The 17,603-nt window shown below is 38.5% G+C and overlaps 1 protein-coding gene across 1 annotated transcript in view; it reads left to right on the forward strand.

The window, feature by feature from the left end:
• The window catches only part of LOC120532243 (baculoviral IAP repeat-containing protein 1-like), a 104,035-nt gene that overhangs the window by 82,369 nt on the left and 4,063 nt on the right, over positions 1–17,603 (forward strand). Inside the window, exons 20-21 of the mRNA XM_039758093.1 lie at positions 1,732–1,831; positions 16,250–16,331. Of these exons, the coding sequence (XP_039614027.1) occupies positions 1,732–1,831; positions 16,250–16,331 (182 nt within the window). The remainder of the gene's footprint in view (positions 1–1,731; positions 1,832–16,249; positions 16,332–17,603) is intronic.

Genomic DNA, 17,603 nt, shown 5'->3' on the forward strand with positions numbered 1-17,603 from the left:
CCCTGGTCATTTAAAATTTTCAGAGGAACGCCAATGTGAGTAAAGATCTCACACAGAGCCTTTGTAGCAGTAGGTGAGTTGGCCTTCTGCAGAGCAACCACCTCAGGATATTGTGTCGTGTAATCAACCAGCACAAGTAACAGCAAAATGCTCATTACAAAAAAAAGTTAACTAAATATGTTATCTTGTGTGATTTTGGGCTATATAAAAATAAATTGTATTATATTGTGTTATTTAGTTTGTTATATAAAATGTAATATGTTACAGAGAATGCATTACTTTTATGTTACTTTTTCTTCTTTTGTATGAAAAGCTGCACCTGTCACTTGTTAGTATTTGTTATTAAATCCTAAGCCCATACATGAACCTTTAGGCAACTGACCAGTAACACCAGCCATATTTGATACATCTCTTGTGTTTGATAATTTCATGTAGTTCTTAATGTGCAATTAAGTCAATAACATTTATCCCTGTTTAACACCCTTGACTCAAGCTACGAATAATTTACAGTATGGATGCTGAACGCCACATGACCAGATCACACTGTTTCAATGTATGTGTAACAGATAGCTGAAAGAAAATTAAACTGATACTTTATTGGATTGCACACTGTACACTGTTCTGCTTGGCTGTATGATTGAGCCTTGCAAAGGAGTGGTGTACCGGTATGTCTGCTTCTTGCCTGACACCCTGTGCTGCTAGGATAATAGTAACACAGGTATTTTTACTTGAATAAAATATGTATTATGTTTGGTTACTTGCTACTTCAAAAGGTAGACTAAGTAATGTATGTTACTTTTAACATGTTACCCCAAACACAGACATGTGCAGACCACAAAATCCTTAAGTGTAACCTGGTTAAGGGTTTACATTGCAAAATAGCTGAATTAATTGTCTAGAAATCTATGCCTGTTAATCCAGTTTCTCAGAGACCAATATTCCAGTTTCTTTAACCAGAGCAAGGGTGTATGTTGTACATGGTGTTTTTGAAACCATGTCTCTGTGAATAACCAGGCTATTAAAGTGCATTTAAACACACTTAATGTAACCTTAATGGGCTAAACATCTCACACAGTGGGTGTATCAGCCAGCATCATCTATGACAACTCCGATAATAGCCAGGTTGTATTACTGACAATTTCCTAAATGCATTTACATTTATTTGGTTTTTGCACATTAAGAAATATTTAAGAATCTTAAAGGCTATATAACAACCAAATAAAAGTTAATTGCCTGCTCACCTTGCTTGCATTTAACATTGGCTCTATCCTGTTGCCTGGGGTATAAATGAATAAAGAAATGATGCCATCTAGTAGGGACAGTGAAGCACAGTAGCAGCCAGTTCTGGGTGCAGATGGATTGGTGCCACTTCCAGGTGATTGTAAGGATAGGAGAACAAGGGTTGGAGTGGATTACATATCTGTGGGTCTACATAACAAATTTCGGATAGGGTCACCCCAAAAAATTTTGATGATAAAATAGGAGGAAATGAATGTAAATTTTGATAGAGCTTGAAGTATACCTTAAAAAGTCTTGGATAAAAAAGTGCACGCAAAAGTAAAAGGAAAAAAATTAAACATTTTTTGAGTTGATGCTTGTTTTGAGAATAATAAAGACATGGCATCTGAATGTGAAACATTTGATTTTAAGATTGCTTGGTGCTTAATGTAAGCAGAAAAGAGCTTTTGCATATTTATAGTGCAATGCTTGTGTTTTTTTCTCCCCCTGTAGGAGTTAGGGACACGGTGCAGTGTCATTGCTGTGGTGGTACATTGTCTCATTGGGAACAGGAGGACGATCCTTGGAAAGAACATGCAAAATGGTTTCCAGAGTAAGTGAAAAGCTGTAGGAGCCCCAGGAGGGGCAAGGCAAGACCTCACCTTGAGTGGGATGCCACAATGCAAGCTGGGTGCACAAGCACATACATCTGCTGTGTATATCGGAATAGTTTTTTGTTTTCTTTTTTTTAACGTCACAGAGCACTTTAATTTGTAAAACACATGAGCAAAGCTATAAAATATTAAAATGCATAGGATTATTTGGCATCTCTTTATTACAGAGGGAAATAAACAAATTATAAGAAAGTAAATCAAATCAGTGGGATGCAAAGGATTGTAATCCCCATAGCCATGTCAGTTGAGGCTGTATGACATTACTTCATTGTTTACAGTGGTTTAGGGAGCCTTTTATTTGTTGTAGATTTAAACGTTAATGTTCATGAAATTGGAAAGTGGCAGTAAGGTGTGTGGAACGGGGAATTAAAGTCAAAAGTATCACCATTTATAAGACTACTTCTGTATATAGACAGTATGTCCAGTATGACTGTCAATCAGTAAAAATACTGAATCTGTGACGTCATTGTAGAGAATAGTAATGTTGTACAAGCAAGACAACAGAGTGTTCTGTAAGTTGGTGGCACCTAGTGCATGAATCTGACAATACGTTACGAGCCATTCACTGTCATTACAGTTATGTTATTTATTAATTCTTCATATCTATAGTTAACTTTTGGAAATAGTTGCTTTTCATTTGTGTGGTTACTGGGGTCTTATACTCATCCATAGATTTACCAATAAGTAGTGTAACGAAAATCCTGCTAGTAACAGCTTCAAATTAAATGTTCAGGCAAAGGTGTAGTGCCTCAAAGACTGGAGGTAGTATTTTAAATGAGAGAGAACAAGGAGACAAGATTTGTGACAATTTTGATAACGAGAGGTGGAAACAATTTCTTTGATACAACCAAAACTAAACCTTGGAATGAAAGTGTTGTGGAGTCCCAAAGCACATAAGTTCCAAAAGCACTCCCAATAATGCCCATTAGAGGGGGATATCACTGTGAAACCCTGGCTAGTAATAAGGGCAAGCACAGCGTCTTTATACCATACCATGCCATACCATTTGTATTTGTTGAGCGCTTAAAAACACAGCATTACAACTGACCGAAGCGCTGTACAATTAAAACAAGCTGGACTAAAAGCAAAATATTAAAAACAAACATTAAGAGATAATTAAAACAAAGATAGTAAAAACAGGTCAGGGGACCCAATAAAATAGAGAAATAGCAAAAAGCAACTGGAAATGAGACAGGTTAAGAATTACAAGCCAATGTGAAGAAGTGCGTTTTTAGGCGAGATTTGAATGTGGCAACTGAAGCGGCTTGCCTGACCACTAAGGGCAGGGAGTTCCAGAGCCTGGGTGCACAGACGGAGAAAGCCCTTTCACCACGAGCTTTAAAACGTGCCTTGGGAACGGTTAGGAGCAGCTGATCACGAGGGGGATCGTGGCGATGGAGCAAGACACTCAGATAGGCGGGGGCTAGACCATTTAATGCCTTATAGGTTAGGAGGGGAGGAGTATCTTAAAATCGATTCTGAATCTAACCGGCAGCCAGTGTAGGGTTTTTAAAATCGGTGTAATGTGTTGGCTTCTGCTGCTTCCAGTTAGAAGCCTTGCAGCCGCATTTTGAGCCAGTTGGAGTCTAAAAAGAGTGGCTTTACTAATACCATATAGGCAGGAATTAGAGTAGTCGAGCCGGGACGTAATGAATGCATGGATTACTGATTCCAGGAGGTGGTTAGACAGAATAGACTTGAGTTTGGCGATTCGCCTTAGATGGAAAAAGCAGGATTTTACTGTGCTGTTGACTTGAGCATCCATTTTCAGGACCGTATCCATTTTGATTCCAAGATTGGAGACAGACGAAGTTACTGGAATGGGAAGAGAGTCGAGGCCAAGGGGTGGGGTCTGTATGAAGTCGGGACTAAAAACAATGACCTCGGTTTATTTCACAAAAAGCTCTGTAAATATTTGAAGCTCCATAGAGCGTACTAAGCAAAAAAGGGGTTACCAGAAAAGGGCAATTCAAGGCAAACAAGCTCCAAAACAGAAGTCCAAGTCAATGTCAAAAACAAAGCAAACAGGTTAAAATCCAGTAATTCACAAAAAGCACAGAAAAAGGCACAAAAACTCACTAACACCAGAGAGCATTCATAATGATTCCCCAGGAACTGTGGAAGACCCTCTGGATTAATAAGGCTGAGGGCAGTTCCTGGTGGTAATAGGCAGGTAGTCCCTTCTCTTGGGGCACCACTTACATAATACATGGAAACATAGTAAAGGCAACTGATATACATAGACAAAACCAAAAGTAAAGAATGATGTACATAATGAACATAAATAAAAGAATCAAGAATGAATGAAAGTGACACAAAACTTGAATTTGAGCCCTAGTCAGGGAAGGAACCATGCCTGAAACATGACATAAAGTCAGAGAGAATGAAACAAAAGTCAAAAACTAGCAATTAAAGAGATTGTTCTTCAGAACTAAAATGTGATCAAAAATTCCAAAGGGATTCTTAACCTGGGAATAAACAAAAAGAAAGCCTTTGAAAAATGATTCAAGGGTTTATCCACTAAGCCTGGATCAAACATGACCACTTGAGATGATCTTTAAACTCTTGACCTAATAAGGTGAGGGTCGCGACCTCTGAGAACATGCCCCCCTGCACCTGCAAGATGTATCATAGCAACAGGGTCCACAAAATGGTGTAACAGAAAATATAAATAATATACAAACGTATTTAAGGTACATGAAACTCAAAAACAAACCTCAAATTTGGAATCTTTGTCAAATCTCTATCGTCGATGTGGGCAGCTGTGAAGACCTGAATGACATCGATAAGGACCGAATTGTTATGGCCAATCAAATTGGTTCAGAGCATTTCTGAAATGGCAAGGCTTGTGGGGTGCTCATGGTTGCCCATGCTAAGTGACTACTGACAGTAATTCAAGGAGAGAAAAACCATGAAATGCTCACAGGGTGCTTGGCAGCCAAGACTTATCCATGCAAGAGTTCAATGAAGCCCATCCTGTCATGTACAAACCAGAACATGGATTACTGTGGCAGAGATCACAGATATTTTTTTTATGGATAGCTATGGAAGTAATGTGTCATGGCACCCAGTGCATTGAACCTCCGGCATATGGGACGGTCTGAAAAGCCCCACTCTATTCATCTCATTACAAAATTTTTTAAACTTTTTATCTTTCGATCATTTTTGCCATCTTGATCACATTCCATTTCCTAATTTTTCTTTCATGACTCTTAGCAAATGTTCATATTATACTCCACCCCCATGGCTTTAGTTCTCACCAATTTCATAATTTCTCAATTCTTTCTTTTTAACATCTCACTCAGTGGCGGTTTTAGGCATGGCGACGGGCAGCCGCCGGGCGCATTTTTCATGACACGTGGGGGGCGGCACACGAACTTGGAGGAAAAAAAAAATCAACTGTGCCGCTAAGCGGTTTTCTATTATCTATGATACCTGCGCCGCCCCTGCTGCTGAAGGAGCCGCACAGAAGCTGAGCGAGCGGACAGGAGAGGGGATGAGGGGCGGTGGGTGGTTGGGGGGGTGTAGGCGCAGAGTACAGTTCACCTCTCCCAAATGAAGCGGACAAGGGGGCTAAACTATGTCAGTGACACCTGACTTTCTTACAAATAACGCACATTTCATTGAAAATATTTTAAACACAGACCAATAATTGGCACATTTTTATTTATTTATTTAATTGTGTAAAATGGCTAATAAAAATAGGTAATAAAAAACGATTATGATGTGGAGGTGAATTGGTTTAGTCTTGACTTCTGGTCGTGAGTGACAGCGTTGGGGGATGATGGGAAATCTGTTGATTGCCGATTACTTAGTAAACACAGCGATGGAGAGAAAAAGGCCAAAGCTGTCAGGTGCCCAATTTAGGAAAAAAAGAAAAGATGATGAGGAGAAACGGGCAAAAGATAAAGGTATGCAACAATATTCTCTCTGTATGATTAAGGTATTCATGTCATTGTGTTAATTAGTGGTATAACGTTAACTCTTCCTTGCTTATGATGCATGCTATGCTTACCTTGCTAAAAAAAAAAAAAAAAACACAGTAAAAGCCTAATATACAAACCATCACAGAAATTCTAATGGTTTCTATTAAATACCATTGTGAACCATTAACCTTTTTCCAGTGAAACTATTACAAAATTCCTTATTGTAGTGTGTTTTGGGCACTTTTCCAATAGGATTTACCATCCCACCCATAGAATCCATCATATACCAGCAGACACTGTTATACTTACCATTAAAACCAATACAATTCCCATTATAACCATTAAATCCATTACATTTTCTGTTATTTTTGGGCAGGGTTCTATTGTTTTTTCAGCAGTGTATACAACACGAGATCTATTTAAATTTAACCACAAAATTATGCTTTGCAACAAAACTGTTGCAAGTACAGTTATTATTTATTTCCATTGTTTGTGTTGGCTACTGTAAATAGCCAGTGTAATTTACATACTGTATGTGTAGATAGTGTAAAAGACAAACATTTTCCATTTGCTATAACTCTGTTACGTGACAAAGCATATCATTTGAGGCAGTAAATTAACCAAGGAGCTAATTGTTCCTCCCTTAGATTAGATTATATTGTATACATGTTAGGGCATGTTTATTTAAATTTGCAATTTTTAAGAGTAATATTGTAGCCAACAGTCTTTTGATGTCAATTTCAACTGTGTCCTGTTTTAGGGGCACTTCTAAAATATTTTGGAGCATCCTCTGCCACTTGTCAGGATGAGCCACCTACTAATGAATGTGGAAGATGTTTTGAAACAAAAAAGGCTTGAGGTCCACAAAGTGCCACTTCTCATATGAATCACATGATGAGCCTTTCAGTGATGCCCTTAGGAAGTTGGAGATTGGATTCTTCAATGTTGTTCTTGATGCAGCCCTGTCAGCCATCGCGGAGAGATTGACCACATTGGAAAATGTGGAAAACAAATTTGGGGTTTTGACAAATTTCCCTAGTCTTGCAGATGAGGAGCTGGCAGAGCAGTGCAATGCACTAGGTACCACACTGCACTTCGAAGGGCATTCTGATTTGGACAGTAGAGAGCTTTTGCAGGAAATCAAGAACTTCCCTCACCTGCCATCAAAAACCATGAGCCTCCTTGAGCTTATCACTTTCATGCACGATAAGGATCTATCTGAGATCTACCCCAACTTTTGGACTGCTCTCAGGATTGCACTTACCCTGCCAGTGACTGTGGCTCAAACAGAGAGAAGCTTTTCCAAACTGAAGTTAATCAAGACATACCTGAGGTCAACCATGTCTCAGGAACGGCTCACTGGCCTTGCTGTCATAAGCATTAATCATTGAGTAGGGGAGCATATCTCATATGATGCCATTATTGACTTTGCATCTAGAAAGGCCAGAAATGTCAGATTTTAGTTTCAGTTTGTGTTTTCTCTTCTGCAGTGAAATAATTTAATTTTCTTTAGTGTAATTTATTCTATATTTATTTGTATATTATTCTTAATAATTTAAAATATTTTTTAAATAATATTGGTTTGTACAGAGTATAATTAAGTTATGAGCAGTTTATTTATTTATTTATTTATTTTTTGCAAAAATTGGTCTGTTACGGAATGACGGAATTACTACAATAAAACGTGTGGTGTGTACAAAATGTGTAGTTTTGTCATGTTATTTTTGGGGGCGAGGAGTCTCGCCCGGGGAGCAATTTAATGTAGAACCGCCACTGATCTCACTTGAACCCTATTGCTGTTCGCTCTCTTCAGTTGATTACCCCTATTATGGTTCACGGGTCATTCAATAAAATTTCTTTATATGACGACATAATTTTGTTTTTTCTTGGTAGTGCCCTTTTTGATCTTCCTCACATCCTTGGTTTATTTAGTTCATTTTAAACACTGCCTGGCAATAAAATCAAATGGGCTCTCTTTAAATTGAACTCCCTATGCCACAAGTCATTTTTTTCAATTATATGATACTTTGACTAAGTCACTGAAATATTTTGGCATCTCCTTTTCTGCAGGACATTGTAATGTCTACCAATGTATTTTTAAGAGTTAAGGACTCCTTTTCCTCATGGTCTTTTCTTACACTTTCTTTTCGTTCCAGATTGGCAATTATTAAAATCAATATAGACCCTTGTTTTAATTTTATTATATTTAGTAAAATATTGGCTTGAAGTTAAATCTCTTTTGTCTGCCTTTCAGTGGAATGGTAAGGGACCTTCCATTTAGCAATCCACTTTAATGTGTGATACGTCTGACAGTGAGGTGTCTTTGCCAGACCTACTGTTATATTACTGGGTGTTTACCTTTCGACGAGTATGGAGCTGGTTAAATCCTGCCACAAATCTATTATCCTGGTCTCTTATTGAATTCAACATCTTGTCCCCTAGATCGCTCTCCGGTCTTCCCTTTACTGCCCTGGAAATAAAGTCAAACCTCCATACTTTAAGTCTCTTATTCTTATATCCTCTGCAGATTTGGCGGAAAGTGGAGAAACATCTTGACACAACTCCAGCTTGGCAGAGCCATCGCCTTATGTTCAGAATCCTGCCCCTTGCTTTGGGATAGGCCCATCTCTTTTAAGCCATGGGCTGGTCAGGGCATTAGGGCACTTAGTGACATTTATAATGACCTTGGACTTGGAATGTTCCAGTTCCTCAGATCCGGGTTTTATGTTCCTCTTTCTTCTTTCTTTTTCTATCTTCAAATCAGATCAGTCCATAAGGCAAACGGGATCCATATATCCTCTGCACTTCCATCCCATCCTGTTTATATTTTTTACTTCTTATTATCTTCAAACTTTAAGCCAGCATCATCCCCATATGCAACTCTATGTAAGAAATCTGCTAGACCTGTACCATAATTTTAAGTCCGTCAGCGTGACCTCCTTTCTTCCTCCCCCATTTAATAGAAAGTTATCCTTAACAATAACTCGGCATCCACCAAAAAACACAATTATCAGCATACTGTATATAGTTTAAATTTCTACATCATCTAAATCTCACCCCTTGTAAACTATATGTTATGCATTTAGCTGCTAACCTCATCTGTCATTTGTGTCCTTTAAATGTCCCTAGCACTTTTCTCCATGTGTTTTGTGACTGCCCTCCAATCTTGGGGCCTCATGCATAATGCTGGGCATAGAATTCACACTAGAACATGGCGTACGGACAAAAGTGGAAATGTGCGTACGCACAAAAAAATCCATATGCATAAAATCCTGGTCAGCATGAAAAGTAACGCACGTGCACGCTCCTGCTGCCACTCCCCAAACTCCTCCCAGAATTACCCCTCTTTGAATATGCAAATCAATATAAATAGCCCTTATGCTCAGCGTTCTGTGAAAAGACAATTGCAAAAGCACGGGAGAAAATAGAATAATTTCAGCGAATACCAAGTGGAGGCAAGAAAACGTACTATTTATTATTATTATTAATTTATTTATAAAGCACTTTAAAAACAACGAAAAGGCTGACGAAAGTGCTGTACAATAAAAACACAGCATATCAGACACTCAAAACCAAAGGGTAAATGAAACCGAAACACATAAACACATAAACAAATAAGCACATAAGAACTGAAGAGATTCTTAAAAAAAATATACAATTAGCCAACATTCCATACTCAGTTAAAAGCCAGAGAGTAAAAATATGGTTTTAAAAATGATTTAATTGCAGCTAGCGAAGAAGCCTGCCTAACGTGCAATGGCAAATTGTTCCAGAGTTTCGGGGCTGCAACTGAAAAGGCTTGTTCACCTCGGAGTTTGCATCGTGCCTTGGGAACACATAAAAGCATGTGGTCTGCTGACCTGAGAGAACGAGACGGTACATAAGGGTGCAGCAGTTCCGACAGATAAAGAGGGGCACAACCATTAAAGGATTTAAAACCAAATACAAGAATCTTAAAATGAATTCGAAAGCGAATTAGAAGCCAGTGAAGGGAGGCCAAAATCGGGGTAACATGTTCATGCTTTCTTGTGCCAGTTAAAGTTGGATCCATTTTCACATCTAAATTTGTGATTGTGGTTTTCTCAAATTGAGCCACAGTGGAAAGGTCGATGCAGGGGGTCCCGCTGGTACTATTGGATCTAAATAGCATGACTTCTGTTTTGTTCTCATTAAAAATTAAGAAAATTCAATGCCATCCAACTCCTTATGTCAATAAGGCAGTCAAGCAGGGGCTGGACAGAACATAGGCCTTGGTGCTTCAGAGGGAAATAAACCTGACAATCATCTGCATAAAGATGAAAGGAAATACCATGTTTCCAAAAAATAGCGTTGAGTGGCAGAAGGTATAAGATGAACAGAAGAGGTCCGAGGATGGAGCCCTGTGGTACCCCCCAGGGGAGGGCAACAGAGGTGGAAGTAAAATCATCAATGCTGACACAAAAACTTCTACCTGAGAGATAAGACCTGAACCATTAGAGAGCTGAACCCGTGATGCCCATCCACTGCTCTAGCCTGGAGATGAGGATCTCATGGTCTATCGTGTCAAAGGCAGCTGTTAACTCCAGAAGCATAAGTAGTACACAGTCACCAGAGTCCACTGCTAGAAGAATATCATTAAAAACCCTTAACAGAGAGGACTCAGTGCTGTGGTGAGTTTTAAACCCAGACTGGAACACTTCCAGAATTGCATGTTCGTCCAGAAAGGACTTCAGTTGGGCATAGATGACTTTTTCCAAGAGTTTGGACAAAAAAGGGAGTTTGGAAATAGGCCTAAAGTTAGACATAACAGAGTGGCCCAGACCCGTTTTTTTCAGCAGTGGTTGCACAACAGCATGTTTAAAACTTTTAGGCACCACACTAGAGGTTAAACTACTATTAATAATTGTAAGAATAGAAGGACCCAAGGTAGAAAAGACCTCCTTAAGAAGTCGAGGAGGGACAACATCAAAGGGGGAGCCAGACGGCTTCATACTGAAAACGAGCTGCTGTAAAGAGGGAAGAGTGACAGGCTCAAAATGGTCAAATACAGTTAAACAGGGTATTAAAATGGATGGATCATGAGAAGGTGGTGAAATGAGGGCCCTAGTGCTTACAACCTTCTCCAAAAAAAAGTAAAGAAATTTGTCGCAAGTTTCCCTAGAGGCATCCAGAAAGACAGGTTCACGAACATTAAGTACAGAACTCAATGTGTTAAAAAGTACACGGGGGTTGTGAGAGTTGGAGCCAATAACTTCAGAAAAAAATTTTGATCTTGCAGCTTTCAAAACTTTCTGATAACATGACCAACTTTCTCTCAATATTTCAAAAGAAACCTGCAACCTGTCCTTTTTCCACCTCCGCTCAGCTCTCTTGCACTCCCGTCCATATGCACGGGTATTAGCATTTAACCACGGCTCGGAGCAGGGCTTTAGTTGCCTGCTTTTTAATGGTGCCACAGAGTCCAGAGCAGTTTGACAAGCAGAATTAAATTGAAGTGTTAGCTCCTCAGTATTGGACGACACCAAGGGCTGTGAGGTCACTTCATAATTAAAAACAGCAGAAAACTGAGCAGCAGTGGAAGATTTAAGAGCACGGAAACACTGAACAGGTGCATGGGGTTTAGAAAATTGACAGAGAGGAACAAAATCGAATAAAACAGGCATATGGTCTGAAAATACTGCATCACCAATTTCCAGATTAAGAACAGATACACTGCGAGAAAAGACAAGATCCAGCATATGCCTACATTCCTGAGTGGGACCAGTTACAGACTGAATTAGACTAAAAGAATCCATTAAATCTAAAAAGTCCTTCACCAAAGGCTTCTCAGTACAACAGACATGAATATTAAAATCCCCTACAATTAAAACTTGGTCATATTTTGGCATAAATTCTGCCAAGAAGTCAGAAAAGTCACTTATGAAATCCTTATTATACTTTGGTGGACGATAAACCACCGCACAGAGCAGCACAGGAGAACGACCCAACTCAAAAAGACTCAGTTCAAAGCTGGAGAAAGAAACAGCTAGAAACCGCTGTTTACAATCGAACCTGGATTTGAAGACAGTCGCTAAACCTCCACCACGACCTGAGAACCGCGGGGAATTAAAATACGAGCAGCCACACGGCAACAATTCACATAAGGCGCTGGACTCACCGGGAGGCAATCAGGTTTCAGTAATACAGAGGAAATCCAATACACGAGATGCAAAGAAATCCTGTGGTATATGTGGTAGAAACAGTGGTATAAACAACAAAAGGAAGTTGAACGAGTGAAATAGACTAGTGTCAGAGAAACTCGAAAGCTCAAGTTCACAAAGTCGCACAGTGCCCCAAATAAAAAAGCAGTTGTCAGATATCAAAGTCGCCATTCACTGTCTGAATGTCATATGAAAGCTTATTATGAAACAGAGAAAAGAAGAAAAAATAGGAACACAGAGGGAAAAAAGCTCGAAATGTCAACTTTAATCTCGAAGTTTCCACTTTAATTACGTAGTTTATTTTGTCATTAAAGTAGAACATCATAAACTTCATCTTAAAATCGTTTAATTTACTATTTTCTCAAATCCCATCGTAACTGAAGTAGCACTTTACATGCTTTGTTTTTTATGTGTTCTTCTGTGTGCTCTATGTGTCAATCACTACGTGCTTCTTAAACGGGCTCTCTTCCTCCAACAGGACACAGAATCCATTACATTTATGATATTACAGCTCTATGAATAATTTAAATACTGAAATGTATACTTGATATCATTTTCACAATGATAGGAATTAAAACATGCATTAAACATGGGAACACAGTGGCGCAGTGATTGTTCCTGCCTCACGCAAGATGCTTGCTGCGCCATGCACTACATTCAATGAAATAATTTATTGCAGCAGTACTGTCTCTTTCAAACATACTAACCCCTGATTTCTGTCCTTCCTTTTCTTTCTCCAAGTACCCAATTGCCACACAATCAGCTCTGTAATAGATGTTAAGCGATCTGTAAGCTGAGAACACTGATTCTTCAAAACTTTTAAGGAACATTGAAATATCTTCGTAGTACATGTTTAATTATTCTATCTATCTATCCTTCCAGTGTCGCGCCAACCCCAGCAAGAATACAGCGCGAGGCAGGAACCATCCCTGAACAGGGCGCAGGCTCCTTGCTAGTGCTGCGACACTGTGTCCTCACATGTTTAATTATTAGCAACATAGATTATTTAAATGATGTTAACATTTTATCTGTATAATATAATAAACATATTTTGCTGCATTTCATCTTAAAAATGATATCATCATCATATGTAAATAGGCGCTTTATAAAGTGGCTCAGGTTGTGCAATATTATAACTGTATCGCAAGTTTACAGTGAGGTGATTGTACTAATAAGTACAAAGTGTTCTACAAGGAGCAATTGATGGACTGATTGAGTGAATTTATAGTTCTTTGGATGAAACTGTTTCTGAATCGCAAGGTCAGTACAGGAAAGACTCTGAAGTGTTTGTTACATGAGAGCAGTTCAAATAGGCAGCATGGCTGAGGCAGCATGTACTTGATGCTGTATACCCATAATTCTCTTTCCGATCAACTGCTGTAGAGCTGTGATTCCACACTCAGATACAGTGATATAAATACCCCGAGTGGTGCAGTGAGAGTAATATGGGAAAAGATGATTCGCTATGGCAACCCCTAACGGGAGCAGCAGAAAGAAGAAGAAGAAGGTGCAGTGAGAGTAACAATGCTAAAGCAGCTATGGTATTTGGAATAGTTTGGCGATTCCGTGGACCGTTATATTGTTATGGGTTAATTATAATCAGATGCCTTAAACTAATAAACAATATGTGGTTAATTTCAGTGTATATGATAAAGCAGCGTCAGGGATATGGATCTAAAAAGGAAAGGATAACCACACAGGAACAGTAGCACTTTTTTGACACTGGGTGCTGCCAGTTTGCAAAACCAAATGGAGAACGTGCGTACGCCAGGGTTTCAGCTACCGTGAAAATGTGCGTGGCTTTATGCCAAGTTTAGGTTTTATACATTGCAATTTGAGCATGGAAACGGGCTTGCGCAACATTTTTATATGTACGCACCGTTTATACATGAGGCCCCTGGTGTTTTACATGAGTTTCCAATTGCCCTTCCAATAGTTTTTTTGTTAATATTTCCCTTTTGCTCCATATATTTCTTCTCCTGAACCTCTCTTCCCTTACCTTGACTTCTGTCCAGTTGAGGTTATTCTGTCTGGGTAACCACCTCTGCTAAATTAATCTTAACCTTTTGTTGGAAATCTTCTGACTTACCCTCTGTAAACGTCTGGAAATCCTCATTTTTTAAACTAACCTTACATGAACTTTTGGCGGTGTGGATCAATCGATCACCTGGCTTGAATATAGTAGTGTAACAGACTGCTATTCCTTTGGTTAGGAGCTGGTTGGAGATGGTGGTGGTGGTGTGAGGGGTCCAGGCCATGCCACTAATTAATCTGAATCCCTAAATTTTCCCCCATTCTCCTCTGGGGCTCTCAGTGTCTATCTACCTCTCTCACTGATCTAAGCAGGCAAAAGTAATTTTAATCCTATATGGACCCCTTTTTACAGGGCAGCTTTGGGAGAGGGGGTGGAAGCCAAGGAGGGTGTTGCTGTTGCTTTCTACAATTACAATTTGTTTTTCTATGAATTCTGAACGTTTTTCTGGATATTAAATTTAAAATAAATATTTCTGATCTAAAAAGGGAATTCTTTGTGACTAGAATACAGAACAATCAGGATAATGGCAGAGGGGGGACTTTCTGGTCAAAACAGGAAATAAACCATGGGACCAGCTTTTGAGAAAAAGGAAAAAGAAAAGAGACACAAGGTGGCAGCAGCAGGGTACAGGAACGTGGGATTTCCAGTCTAAGAGTTCCTGTCTTGACATGAAAGTCCCTCCTCTGCCACTATCCTGATTGGTCTGTATTCTAGACTCAGAAAATCCTTCTAGAAGTTGGCGATTGGCATGCAAAATGACCACAAAAGGAACAGGGAAACAGTGAAACTTGCACAGACCTACAGACCACTTCAGAAACCATACCTCTCAAACCTGTCTTTCGTCCAAATTATGGTTTTATTTTGCAAACTTTTATAATGCCTTGCTGATCAGTCCCCACCTACACTCATCAGTGGACCAGATAGTTAATGGAACTGGTTTGCTTAATTATTGAAGCAGGACCAATCTATGCGCAATATCTCCCAACAGACTATTGCATATTCTCCTGCTGTTTTTGTAAGCCATTTTTGATTGTCTCTCATTAATATATTTACTATTCTCCATAACTAAGTGCACTATGACATCTGTGATGTGTGGATCAATGTGGGGTAAGTTAGCCACAGGACATAAAACTCAAAAGTACTTAACAAGTCAACACATATTCTGTTTAAAGAGCTCAGGCTTGTTATAAGTTTGCAATGTCAAAATCTCACAAAACACAATGTTATCCAATGAATAAGCTGGTGCTGGGATGGGGTTATAACCAATGAATTAGGGAGGGTGCAGGTCTTCAGTTCAAATGCTCGGGTGTGTCACATTCCATTTTAGTTCATTAGAGCATTTTCTGGAATGCATTTATTGAAGAATATTTTAGTAAAAATACATGCATCAGGGACGTTATGAGCATACAACTGGGTGACTCAACATGTGGATTATGAAACATGAGCAACATTCATTTTTTTTTTCATCCAGGTTTTCATACTGTTTGTTCAATGTTGGTCAACTTTGACTTGTATTCTATCAGAAACTTTGTTATATCTGTTGTTCTGCATGAAAAAATGAGATTTAATTTTTTGTTCTCTTCCATCACCACAAACTAAATGAGGTAAGTAAAATATTAAGAGAAAATATCCTTTTTGGGTGGAGTATTCCTTTACGTGCCATGTCCAGATTCAGAACCAACCTCTTTTTGTCTAGCTTTTAATTACTTTACCTTCATTCATGGTTTCTGGTCTTCAGAATGATTGTACTATCATTGTCTCACTGTGCAATATTAAGTGTTTTGCTGGCATCTAACGTTTTCAGTGCAACTTCATTTGGATTTATAGTTTCATTCTGTAGGTGTATCTCGCTTTGGTAGTTAGGGTTACTTTGTCTCTAACTATTGTCATGTTCTTTTTGGTTAATTTTACACAATAGCTTTTTTTTTTTAATTCGAAGAAACCATTTTAGCACTTGCCATGTCAAATATATTTCCAAAGATCTAATTACTTGCATTTGGTGCGTATGTATGTTTTATTGTACTTTTGACGTATTTAGTTATTTGGCTATGTAATTCAATGCTTGTGAAAGTTTTAGTTGGTGTCCTATTTATTATACATACGTACGTGAAATATGAAAATATGAAAATATTTTTTTCATTTTTTTTATATCAGCGGTGTAAAAAATATGCATATTGATCTACAGTGAACAGTAACTAATTTATACAACTTTTTTAGATGTGAGTTTCTACAATCAAAAAAATCCCGGGATGAAATTACACAGCTCATAAAAGAATATGATGGATTTATTGGCATATCGGTAATGTAAACTTTAAATTCTGTTGCCCATTCCCTTTACTGCCCAGAGATGCCTGAGTTCAAAACACAAAGAAAGGGTCTGAGATCAGATGTTTTTAGTAAATTATTATTATTATTACTTATTATTTAGCTGATGCCTTTATCCAAGGTGACTTACAATATCTGAGAGAATGCCTTTCATGGTCTGTTAATTCTACCTGCATCCTCAAAAATGCTCAGCAAAGACAATTTTTCCTAAAGAGACTAATGAGTTTTGATGTAAAAACTAAAATCCAGATGAATTTGTAATGCTGTATTATTGAAAGTATCCTGACCGGATTCATCCTGGTGTGGTTTGGTATTCTATTTCACAGGATTGCAAACTCCTCCAAAGGACTGTCCATAGTGCTTCTAAAATCACCGGGGATGACTTTCCACAGCCTCATACTGTATACGACAATGACTGAGGTGGGCTCAATCCATCATCTCTGATGCCAGCCACCCAGCTTATCTGCCGTTTTTCACTTCTGCCTTCTGGTAAACACTACTAGAGCCTCACCACATGCCCCACCCGATTTAGGGACACTAAACTCACAGTAACCTGATCATATTTGTCCTGTATTGTACCCACAGGCTGATTTATGTGCAGTTCTGTTGTGTGTTGCATGTGTACAACCCTCTGCACTTTTTAAACTACTGTTAAACTGTGCAGTCTATATGTCTGAACAGGTCTGTTATGCACTGTTATGTGTATTATAGCATTCTTCTGCTACTCTTATTTTTTGTATTATTTATTTATTTATACATCATCTAACTGCCTGTATATATAAGTGTTAAGGTGTACAATTTGGAGAAATGCCGTATCAGGAATGTCCAATGATTTCCATTTGTAATGGAAGGTGCGTGTTCTGTGTGATGACAGCTCCAGACACACACATCTTAAGAACAAAGCAGATGATGAAAAAGCACTCACAAATTCAGGAAAGAACTGTAATCCTTGGGGGTAATGATGAGGTTATAATCCAAACAAGTACAGTGATACCTTGAGATACGAGTTTAATTTGTTCCATGACCAAGCTTGTAAGTCAAAATGCTTGTATCTCAAATCAGTTTTCCCCATTGAAATTAATTGAAATGAGATTAATTTCTGGCAGCCCCCAAAAAACCACCCGAATTTTTTAAACATAAGAAAAATGTATTTATAATGAACAAATATTGTATACAAACAAAATAAAATCTAATACATAAAAGAGAATCTAAAGAAATAAACAGATGTTGGCGAAGCCAATTAGCG

This window comes from Polypterus senegalus, chromosome 7, assembly GCF_016835505.1.
Source record: "Polypterus senegalus isolate Bchr_013 chromosome 7, ASM1683550v1, whole genome shotgun sequence".
Taxonomy (NCBI): domain Eukaryota; kingdom Metazoa; phylum Chordata; class Cladistia; order Polypteriformes; family Polypteridae; genus Polypterus; species Polypterus senegalus.